This window comes from Phacochoerus africanus, chromosome 4 (assembly GCF_016906955.1).
Source record: "Phacochoerus africanus isolate WHEZ1 chromosome 4, ROS_Pafr_v1, whole genome shotgun sequence".
Lineage (NCBI taxonomy): Eukaryota > Metazoa > Chordata > Mammalia > Artiodactyla > Suidae > Phacochoerus > Phacochoerus africanus.
In genome coordinates this window covers 140839379-140851444 of record NC_062547.1, presented here as the reverse complement: position 1 = coordinate 140851444, position 12066 = coordinate 140839379, and the positions used below count along the sequence as shown (strand labels likewise).

The 12066-nt window shown below is 45.9% G+C and overlaps 1 protein-coding gene across 2 annotated transcripts in view; it reads right to left on the bottom strand.

Annotated features, from left to right (window-relative positions):
• Positions 1–12066, bottom strand: part of CTNNA1 (catenin alpha 1) — a 187816-nt gene that overhangs the window by 12220 nt on the left and 163530 nt on the right. For both annotated transcript variants that reach the window (XM_047778741.1, XM_047778742.1), the window contains one exon: positions 8480–8636. In XM_047778741.1, coding sequence (XP_047634697.1) covers positions 8480–8636 — 157 coding nt within the window. The remainder of the gene's footprint in view (positions 1–8479; positions 8637–12066) is intronic.

Below are 12066 nucleotides of genomic sequence, written 5' to 3'. Positions count from 1 at the left end.
ATGCATGTATGTGTGACTTGGTCACTGTGCTGTGCAGTAGAAAATTGACAAAACGTTGTAAACCAACTATAAGGGAAAAAATAAAAATCACTTTAAAAATACAAAAAAAGAAACGCATCTGGGACTTCCTGTTGTGGCTCAGTGGGTTAGGACCCTGCCTAGGATCCATGAGGATGAAGGTTCAATCCCTGGCCTCACTCAGTGGGTTAAGGATCTGGCAGTGCCACAAGCTGCCGCCATGGCCAGCGGTAACAGCTCCGATTCAACCCCTAGCCTAGGAACTTCCATAGGCTGTGGGTGGGGCCCTAAAAATACAGGGGGAAAAAAAAAAAAACCAAACACGTCTCATCATTTCTTTGCCACCCCTGATTACCCCAGGCTTTGGCATGTCATCCTCCAGGACAGGCTCCTGATGTAAAACCCTCCAAAAGCCATTACCCTTCCTTCAGAGCCTCTGCTGACACACTCAGTCAAATTATATATGACAGTGTCGGAAGGGCGATAACAATAAACTTAACCTCTTGAGAGACCCCAAACCAGAGAGCGGTCATGATGCTATGTCCTCTCATCTGAAGGGGCCCGGAAGCAAGGGGGATTTAGTGGATCTAGCAAAGAAGAGCACCACCTCGATGCCCTGCCTTTGGGCTCCAAGCTCTCCTGAAAGCTCTGGCAATGAGGGCCTCCACGTTGTAGGTTCCAGGAGACCCTCGGGCAAGGACTTAGACCTATAAACCTGAACACACGTTTACATATGATCCAGCAGCTGCACTCCCTGGCATTTATTCAAAGGAGTTGAAAACTTACATCCACATGAAAACCTGTAAAACTGTGGAATATCCAGACGGTGGAATATTGTTCAGCACTTAAAAAAAAGTGCTACCGGAGTTCCCGTCGTGGCGCAGTGGTTAACGAATCCGACTAGGAACCATGAGGTTGCGGGTTCGGTCCCTGCCCTTGCTCAGTGGGTTAAGGATCCGGCGTTGCCGTGAGCTGTGGTGTAGGTTGCAGACGCGGCTCGGATCCCGCGTTGCTGTGGCTCTGGCGTAGGCCAGTGGCTACAGCTCCGATTCGACCCCTAGCCTGGGAACCTCCATATGCCGCGGGAGTGGCCCAAGAAATAGCAGCAACAGCAACAACAACAACAAAAAAGTGCTACCAAGCTATGAAATGACATGGAGGAAGCTTAAATGCCTTATTACTAAGCGAAAGAAGCCTGTGTGAAAAGGCTACATATATACTCTATGATTCCAGCTATATGACATTCTGGAGAAGACAAAGCTATGGAGACAGTAAACAGATCAGGGGTTGCCAGGGGCTGCGGTGGGGAGGCGTGCAGAGATGGAGGGAGCAGAGGATTTTTAGGGCAGGGAAACTACTCTCTATTACACTCTCATGACGGATGTATTTATCCAAACCCGTGAAATGTACAGCACCAAGGATGAAGAGCAAAGTTCATTGCGGACTTGGGGTGATAATGACATGGGGATGGAGGTTTGTCAGTTGTAACACACATGCTGCTCTGGTGGGGGATGCTGGTAGTGGGCAGAGGCTGTGCTTGTGTGGAGCCAGGATGTAGATGGGAAATCTCTTTACATCCCTCTGAAGTTTGCTGTGAACCTAAAATTGCTTTAAAAGTCTTCCTGACATAGTGTCTGTGAGGATGTGGGTTCGACCCCTGGCCATGCTCAGCAGGTTAAGGATTAGGCGTTGCCGTGAGCTGTGGTGTAGGTCGCAGACACGCTTCAGATCCCGTGTTACTGTGGCTGTGGCGTAGGCCAGCAGCTGCAACTCCAACTCGACCCCTAGCCTGGAAGCTTCCATATGCCACAGGTGAGGCCCTAAAATGAGGGAAATAAATAAATAAAAATGGGAGTTCCCTGGCGGCCCAGTGTTTAAAGATCGAATGTTGTCACTGCTGTGCCCCAGGTTCAACCCATGGTCTGGGAACTTCTGTGTGCTGTGGGCCCAGCCAAAAAAATAAAAAATTTTAAAAAAGAAGAATCAAAATTAACATCTTTGGAGTTTCCATTGTGGCTCAGCAGGTTAAGAATCTGAACAGTATCCATGAAGATGTGGGTTTGATCCATGGCCTCGCTCAGTGGGACAAGGATCCGGTGTTGCCACTAGCTCTGGCACAGGTTGCAGATGTGCCTTGGATTTGGCACTGCTGTGGCAGAGGCCAGCAGCTGCAGCTCTGATTCAAACCCTAGACCAGGAACTTTCATATGCCATAGGTATAGCCCTAAAAAGAAAAAGAAAAAAAAAAAGTTTCCAGGGAAAGCCTGGAAGAATATATTGTAAGAATTTCTATTACACAAGGGAAAAAATGAATTGCCACAAGACAACTAAGAAGACCATATTTTAGTTTCTATTCATTCAAAAATTAGGAGGCTTGCTAGAGTTATACACCATGGCACTATTATTGAAAGAGGAAACGTATTAAACTTTTTACATAAAACAATTTTAAGGAGAATATGTGAACCAGTTGTAAGAATACGTGGATTTAGAATCTATCACAAATATCCTTTTTTTTTTCTTTTTGGCTGCATCTGGGGCAAGTCGAAATTCACAGGCCAGGGATCTAATCTGCATCAGTGACAATGCCAGATCCTTAACCCACTGGACCACCCAGGAACTATAGGAATAACTTTTTTTTTTCTTGGCACTTGCGGCATATGGAAATTCCTGGACTAGGAGTCGAGTTGAAGCTACAGCAGCTGCCTATGCTACAGCCACAGCAACACCAGATCCAAGCCACATGTGCAACCTATGTTGCAGCTGGCAGCCACACTGGATGCTTAACCCACTGAGTAAAGGCCAGGGTAGAACCTGTATCCTCATGGATACTACTTGGGTTTGTTTCCGCTGAGCTACAACAGGAACTCCAGAAATAACTTATTTATTTACTTATTTGCCTCTTTTTTAGGGCTGAACCTGTAGCATTTGGAGGTTCCCAGATGAGGGGTCAAATGGGAGCTACAGCTGCCGGCCTACACCACAGCCATGGCCACGCCGGATCCGAGCTGCATCTGTGACCTACACCCAAGTTCATGGCAACGCCGGATCCTTAACCCACTGAGTGAAAGGCCGAGGTTCAAACCTGCAATCTCATGGTTCCTAGTCAGATTTGTTTCCTCTGCATCATGACAGGAACTCCCAGAAATAACTTTTATATACAAACTCTCCACATACTAATTTAAACTAAACAGACTAGTACTGAGCATGCCTACCATACCAGGCCTAAGGTTAAAAACTGCTGCTTTTACTAAATCTTAGCACAGTATCTGGGCATGAGAGAGGGGGTGGAAAGGCATCAACAGACAAGATGTTGCTGACTGAACCCGGAACCAGCGTTCGTTCCTATCCCTGATTCCGGACATAGCAGCCTCAGAACTGCCACACTTGGGGAGGGAGGCACATTGCAGAAGCAAGAAAGCAGAACTTTTTTTTTGTTCATTGAACAAAGTGGCCCAAACTTCCACCAAGGATTTGTCTCAACGAGTACGATTTTAAAAAAATCAATGTAGATTTTGATTTCATATTCATTTTCTTCCAGGTAAATCCAACCCAGGGAAGGGCTTGCCATTCTCCAGCCAAGGAAGCCTTCTATTTCAGAAAGCTGCCTCAAACAACATCCTCTACCCTCCCGCCCTCTCTGCCCTTGAGCCCTAAGGGAGAAGGGAGGCCCCCCCACCCCCCAGGCATGTGCAGACACGGGAGGCAGAGGCGCCCACACTCACCACCCAGAAGTTCCTTTAGCTGTAACTGAATTTCCAAGCGAACTCAGCATGGGTCCATGAAGACACTACCCATCTGTACCCCATTAGCAATTCTGATCGTTTAAAACCACACGCATACAGCAGTCTAACTCCAGGGGATGTTATGGGCACAACTGCACCGAGGATCACCTTTTTAGGAGTGTCTCCGTGGCTCTACCCCATCCATCCAGCAGCCACATGGTCACCTACTGAGGAGATGGAGGGGCCACAAACCTCTTAGCCAGCCTCCTCTTAGACGGTTTGCTTGAAGCGAATATTCTTATTCAGGCATTTTGGCAAACATCTGTGTACACACCCCTGGGGAAATTTCTAGCAATGGGATTACTAAATCAAAAGGCACAAATGTATGAGGAGATGTATGAGGCCTAACTGCCCTCCAGGAACCAAGCCAACTGGCCTTCTCCAGAAAGCCTGCATAAACTCATTCCTCAGTCCACGAGCTCTACTGAACTCCCTCTGCTCTGGGCTTCTTTATTGGTGCAGCCTTATGTAGACACGAGAGATAAAAATATTAATACTTGGAGTTTCCGTCATGGCGCAGTGGTTAATGAATCCGACTAGGAACCATGAGGTTGCGGGTTTGATCCCAGACCTTGCTCAGTGGGTTACGGATCCGGCGTTGCTGTGAGCTGTGGTGTAGGTTGCAGATGTGGCTCGGATCCCGTGTTGCTGTGGCTGTGGTGTAGGCCAGCAACTACAGCTCCGATTCAACCCCTAGCCTGGGAACCTTCATAGGCTGCAGGAGCAGCCCTAGAAAAGGCAAAAAGACAAAAATAAATAAATAAATAATAATAATACTTGATAGAGAAAATCTGCTTCAATGTTATGGACAGATGCTGAGTGCCTGATGTTTAACTGACCCTATAGTAGCCATTAAAAAAAAAAAAAAATCACTATTTTTTTTTTTTTTTGGTCTTTTTGCTATTTCTTTGGGCCGCTCCCGCGGCATGTGGAGGTTCCCAGGCTAGGGGTCGAATCGGAGCTGTAGCCACCGGCCTACGCCAGAGCCACAGCAACGCAGGATCCGAGCCGCATCTGCGACCTACACACAGCTCACGGCAACGCTGGATCGTTAACCCACTGAGCAAGGGCAGGGACCGAACCCACAACCTCATGGTTCCTAGTCGGATTCGTTAACCACTGCGCCATGATGGGAACTCCCAAAATCACTATTAATTGCTGTGGAAACCAGGCCCAGAAGTACCGAGAGACTTGCCCAAGGTCACACAGCTGGGGGCGTTGCATGGGCATTAGAAATCAAACTCACTCCACTATTTCCTTACCTTCACTTTTATATTCTGTGATTAAACACATGAATAAAAATTAGGTACAAAATCCTTTTATTTACATCAGACCAAACTACTTGGGTGAACCTGACACTTAATGAAGAGAAAGAGTACAAATTACTACTCTTACGTGCTGCCCCCAAGGATCTAGTGCATTGTCTTATTTGTTTCCAAGGGCTTTTTGTTTTGTTTTTGTTTTTTGTCTTTTCAGGGCCGCGCTCATGGCATATGGAGGTTCCCAGGCTAGGGGTTGAATCGGAGCTGTAGCCGACGGCCTACACCACAGCCACAGCAACTCGGGATCCAAGCCGTGTCTGCGACCCACACCACAGCTCACAGCCAACGCCGGATCCTTAACCCAACTAGCGAGGCCGTGGATCAGACCAGCAACCTCATGGTTCCTCGTCGGACTCATTAGCCACTGAGCCACGATGGGAACTCTTCCCAGAGCTTTTGAAAGTAACTAATCCAATTAGAAGCACTCTAACCAACCAAGTGCAGCTTTAAAAGGGGGGGACGGAGAATCAACACTTCCACCTGAAAGCAGAGTAAATGAACGAGCAAGTAAACTGCGTGTCCGTGGAAATTGTTTATCAAATACAATTCAAATGAAATTCAAACAGTCTTTATCACTTTGATAAATTTCAAACCACTGTCCTGAAGGAATCGGTCCATATAAATACATTCATGGTTTGCTGAAAGCTCTCTTGCATCCTAAACCACCTCCAGGATTTACAAGGCAACATTCTGAACAGAAGGGCCTGGGGAGAAGCAGTCAAGCTCCCTCTTCCTGAGAGGTGGCTTGCATGTCCCTCTCTATTTTCTATTCTACTGGCTCACACTTGATACACAGTGACTCGAGTTCCCCTGCCCTGCAGCGTCATCAAACACTGGCATCAGGGTCTTAGTGGCCTCACAAGGTTATACACGAGAAGATCATTATTTTTTGAGCCACAAATTTAGGATACAGCTTGTTAGAAGCACGAGGGAACTTCTGGGACCTGAGACCAAACATCCAGGAACGATGGCGACAGAGCGGCAGGGGGTCCTCTCGGGCCTCCTCCCTTTTCCCTTGGAAAAATTTTATGAAGCCTCCCAACCTCATTAAGCCAGATCCTGTGCCGGGCACTTTGCTCAGCAGCCCCCTTACTCAGGAACACGCCCTCCTTGCTGACAGGCGACGGGAAATGTCACAGCAGGCACATCTTGGCTGCTGGGGTAGACTGTACACGGCTGCTGCAGGTGACCCCTGTTCTTCAATCCCCAGGCACCTCTAGGGACAATAGGGGCTGAAGACTGGGGGCATGCCTGGTTAAAAGTGGGATTCCACTCAAAGACTGTAGGTGAGATGGGGCGACAGCTCTGGTCCTCCAGACGCAAAGTGCTCAAGCTGCCGTGGGTGAGCTGAGTGCACGGGGGTATAAAGGAGTCTGAATTAAAAAGAAAAATGAACCCATCCATCTAGCAGAACTCTCCATAGGCAGCTGCTTATCCCTTCCCTTTACTCTATGCCCCTAATAAGCTCACCGTCAAAATCAGAGGAATTATGAGTAAGCATCGTGTCCTGTTAATTCTTTAATGATGTGACACTGCTCAGCAAGTCTGTGACAAAACATGAGCGGAACCCACTAGGGTGGAGCTCCAAAATTCAGATGCTCTGAAAGCACCAATCTTTTCTGACTGAGAGGATTGTTCTGTGTTTTTATTTGCTAAATAGAAACTGTCTAAACCCCTTTCCATCAAGTCAACCCTTCCACTTCCCCGCATTTGCATAAAAATTGAACATACTCACCAGACAAAAGTCTATCTGTTAAAGAATCTGATTTCTCTGCACCATTCTTCTGTGTTATATACCCTAAAGATATGGCCAGGATCCCACTAAATGCTACTGCAGAATCCCTTTTGTTCTCTGATTTGAAGAATGCTGCATGAGGGACATTTGATTCTATTACATTTTATTTTGCTGTAAGAAGGACTGAAAATCCCTCGAGACCAAGCCTTATTTGCTAAGTAAGTTTAGGAATGTAATATCAATCTCCAGAGGGGGGCTTTGCATTTAGATTTCAGAATTTGTTGTTTGCTTAAAAGTGTGCTGTGAAGGTGGAATGTTTTTCTCTAAACCTATGAAAAAGAATAATTCAGTATTTCATGGGGAAAAACAACAGAAGGCCAAGATTTCCCAAAAAAGCAATTGCTGCATTTTTGGCACATGCAAAGATGTGCTTGCAAATAGGTTTTTTTGTTTTAAAGTACCAGCACCTGCAAGTTGGCAAGCCTTCGGTGGCAAGGTTTACCCCCTCGTTTTGCAGTTTAGGCACTGACGGCCCCCCACTCCCTCAGGGAGAGCCTGGGCTTCCAATCCCGGCGAGGAGAGTGAGCAGAGACGGGGACATCGGTATGCAGAAGACACTGTCACCTTATATAGGTCACTGCTGGAGGACTGTGCTCTGCATGTACTTAAGCCCTGCTTCTGTTTCAAGCCCCATTGCCACTCACATCCCCCACGTTCCAGACTGTGGTTCCCTGGGGTGACAGGTAGTTTCAGCCCTACAAGTACCAGCCGCTGACTCTGCCCACAGCCATCGGCCTCGGGAAGCCTGGCAACTCCAGAGAACAGGCGATGCCGCCAAGGGCAGCAGAGGCCTGTTAAATGCATTTTACATTTGCTCAACTCTAAGGAGAGGGATTGAAGTTTATCTCTGTGTGATAAACAGTGAATTGCAGTTGACAGACATTTTCTATATGAATGCAATTTACTATGTCATTACCAGTTTATGTTTATATAATGAAATCAACTGTTTTTGTGAGGTGAATTACCCAGATTTATTTTTCGCAAGTTCATAATTAAATGGTACTTAAATATTTCCTCTCTGTTTTCTATCTGTGCATCATGCAGACAGTCTTTCGGAAAGCAGGCAGTGAAACTATGGTCATTTCTGAGGGAGCGACAAAGAGGAGCTTCCAAGAGGAAAGCTTCGCAAAAGAGACTAAAGCTGACCACGCCAGGAATCCCTTCTCTAAGCTCACAGGTTCCTAACAAAGAGCCGCAGCCTCCACCGGGACACGGTCAGAGCCTTGGCTCAACTCAGCAGCAGAAAGAGGAGCGGATGGCCACGGTGTCGCATGGGTCCCGGCCGCAAGGTCTTACTCCACAAGGCGGGAAAACCTTCTGCCAGCCAGCTTCCTAAGTCACACCCAGCACAACGGACACAAGTGCGGTGCCATGTCCCACTGCTCAGGCGCCAGTGGTAGCTTTGTTTTGGTTTTTTAATTAAAACAAAAACCAGCACAGTATTACTGCTAGGGTAATTTACCTGCCCAGACTTGGGGGCGTTTTCATTGTCCCTTAGTGTAACTTGGGCGAAACTAATTACGCACATCCCCGCAGATTCCTCTGGGGAACCAGCTCATTACCTGAGACCGCCAAGAAGTCGTCAATGGAAGTAATGTCATCAACGGCATCCGTGAGAACTCGGACTTGTTTTTCCCACTGTTCTTTAAAAAGATCCATGTTCTCCTGGGCCAGTTTACTCTGCGGTTTTGCTGCTAAGGCCAATGCAGCATTGATAACCTGCAACGATATTAAAGTTCACCGTTTACTCTTTCAGAGTCATGAGGATAAAACAGGTGAGACAATCTGGCCTGCGGACTGGCTACAGTTTTGCCCCGTGTGCATTTCAGAGGCCAGGACAGGTGATAGTACATGTTCCACTGTAGGAGTTTCCAAAGATGAAGCAGAGAAGTTTTCAACAATAGGCCTTCAATGTGAACGGAGAAGTAATACATCTGAAACCCAGTAATGAGCTGGAAGACGGACAAAAGCAAACAAAAATACCTCTCATACTTCCACTATGTAATAGCAACTCTTCATAATTTTTGACGTATATGTATAAATATATATATATTTATTCTAGGCTTTTTCCTCTTCATATATACATGTACGTGTGCAAGTCAAAAAATACACAGAATTATATGCTCCATAAAACGGTTTATCCCATTTCTTTTAAATACTTCTCCGTCATTAAATGTATTTTACGAACAATGACTTCATGATTCTATCTTATAGATACACACCATGACTTTCTGACTGTGGGTTATCTACGTTTGTTCCACTCATTCACCATTCTTAATCCTGGGATAAACATTTAGCATTTCAGGTTCCTGGTACATTATCAAAGTATGTATGTGAAAAATAGATTGCATTCCAATTTCAAGCATTCTTCTGAGGTATACTTGACATATAACATATAACTTCACAGAAAATGTAACATGTATTTGGTTTAAAAGTAATTTTTCTGGAGTTCCCGTCGTGGTGCAGTGGTTAACGAATCCGACTAGGAACCATGAGGTTGCGGGTTCGGTCCCTGCCCTTGCTCAGTGGGTTAACGATCTGGCGTTGCCGTGAGCTGTGGTGTAGGTTGCAGACGCGGCTCGGATCCCGAGTTGCTGTGGCTCTGGCGTAGGCCGGTGGCAGTAGCTCCGATTTGACCCCTAGCCTGGGAACCTCCATATGCGCGGGAGCGGCCCAAGAAATAGCAACAACAACAACAACAACAAAAAGACCAAAAAAAAAAAAGGTAATTTTTCCTTCTTTCTTTTTTTTTGGGGGGGGGGGGGGTAGCTGTACCCATGGTGTGTGAAAGTACCCAGGGCCAGGGCTCAAGCCCATGCCACAGTAGTGACCTGAGTCGCTGCAGTGACCCTGCAGTGACGTGTCCATTCCTTAACCTGCTGTGCCACAGGGAACTCCAAAAAGCAATTTTGAAAAAAAATTGAGACATAATTCATATATCATACAATTCACCTTCAAAGGCTTTTTGTATATTCAGTTTTGTAACCATCACCATACTCAATCTTAAAACATTCCCGTCACTCCAAAAAGAAACCCCATATCCATGAGCAGTCACTCCCTATTTTGCTTAACATTCCTTAACCCTATTTTCCCTTAAACTACTAAATTAATTTTCTAATTTATGGATTTACCTCTTCTGGACTTTTCCTATAAACGGAATCATACTAATATATGCATTTTTGGAACTAGCTTTTCAAAAATGTTCTCAAGGTACATACATGCCATAGAATATATCAGTATTACCTTCCTTTTTATTTACAATATGCCATTATATGGATTTACCATGTTTTCTTTACTCAGTCATCAACGGACAAACATTCAAATTCCTTCTACTTTTTGGCCGTTGTGAATGCTGCTGCTATCAACGACACACGTGTTTTGTTCCTTTTCATGATTCTTGTACAAAGTAGGAATGGACCTGCTGGGTCATGTGGTTAAACTTTCTGAGGAATGGCCTGTCTTCCAAAGCAACTGAACCATTTACCTTCCCGTCAGCAGGTATGAGGGTTCCAATTCCCTCACAGCTTCACCAATACTTGTTTTTCCTTTTTCTAAGAAAAATTACAGCCAGCCCCGTAGGTAGGAAGTGCTGTCTCACTGTGGTTTTGATTTCCATTTCTTGGTGGCTCATGATGCTGCACCTCTTTTAATATGCTCATTGCCCATTAGTCTATATTCTGTAGAGAAGAATCTTTCAGATCCTCCGATTTACTTACTGAATGAATGAACAATGACATTAGTATGAAAAGGAGGTGAGAGAATGATAAGTAAGATTTCTAGGCACAAGGTGCTTACGGGTTATTGGAAATAAACATCATGATAATGCAACTCAGAAGGTAAGCAAAGACAAGAGGAAACTGGTGGTGACGGAGTGCAGATCTGGAAGAGGCAGAGCAAGTGTGTCATTCGGACACACTACCTGAGGGTAGGCGTTTGGGATATTTTTTTGGTGCTATAAAAACCTCATGCCTTCATGTCATGTGTGTAATTCCCAACATAAGGGTGTTTAGAATGATGCTGTCAACTTAGCCCCCAAAGACTGTAGCCAACAAACGAAAGAAGAATCAGACCCACCAGACTGACGTAACCATTCCTCTTCCGTCCCAGGTCACTCAAGTGATTGACTATCGAGACCACCCAGTACAGGTGTGCAAGCACTGGCGACCGGCCTCACTGGTTACGACTAACAGCCCACTACTTTCATAAGTGAACAGGTTTGGAGACTTGTGGTTGCCAAGGCGGACGGTGATGGGGGAGGGAAGGATTAGGAGTCTGGGATTAGTAGATGCAAACAAGTATACAGAGGAGAGATAACCAACCAAATTCTACTGGCCAGCACGGGGAACTATATACAATATCTTGTGATAAACCATAATGGAAAAGACTATGAAAATGAATATTCATATATGACAGTCACTTTGTTGCACAGCAGAAATTAATAGGACTTCCCACTGTGGTGCAACAGAATCAGAGGTGTCTCTGGAGTGTTGGGACACAGGTCCGATCCCCTGTCCAGCACAGTGGGTTAAGGATCTGGCATTGCCACAGCTGTGGCACAGGTTGCAACTGCAGCTCGGATCTGATCCCTGGCCTGGGAATTCCATATGCTGTGACACAGCCAAAAAAGAAAAAAAGAAGAAGAAACAAAAAAGAAAGAAATTAACACAACACTGTAAATTAACTATACTTCAATAATAATTTTTTTTTTTGGGTCTTTTTCCCATTTCTTGGGTGGCTCCTGCGGCATATGGAGGTTCCCAGGCTAGGGGTTGAATCGGAGCTGTAGCCACTGGCCTACGCCAGAGCCACAGCAATGTGGGATCCGAGCTGCGTCTGCAACCTACACCACAGCTCACGGCAACGCCGGATTGTTAACCCACTGAGCAAGGGCAGGGACCAAACCCGCAACCTCATGGTTCTTAGTCGGATTCGTTAACCACTGCGCCACAACGGGAACTCCACAATAATAAATTTTTAAGAGAGCAGGTTCAGACGAGAAATTATTTGGAAGAAGAGGTATCCTATCTTCCCCCTGTGTTGTACTGTGGTCTCCCCATTCCCATCATTTCCAGGCTTACTCTTTGCCTCTTTTCCTTCCTGCCTTCTTTTCCCTGCGGGTCACTCACTCACTGTGGCCCTCTCTTCATTC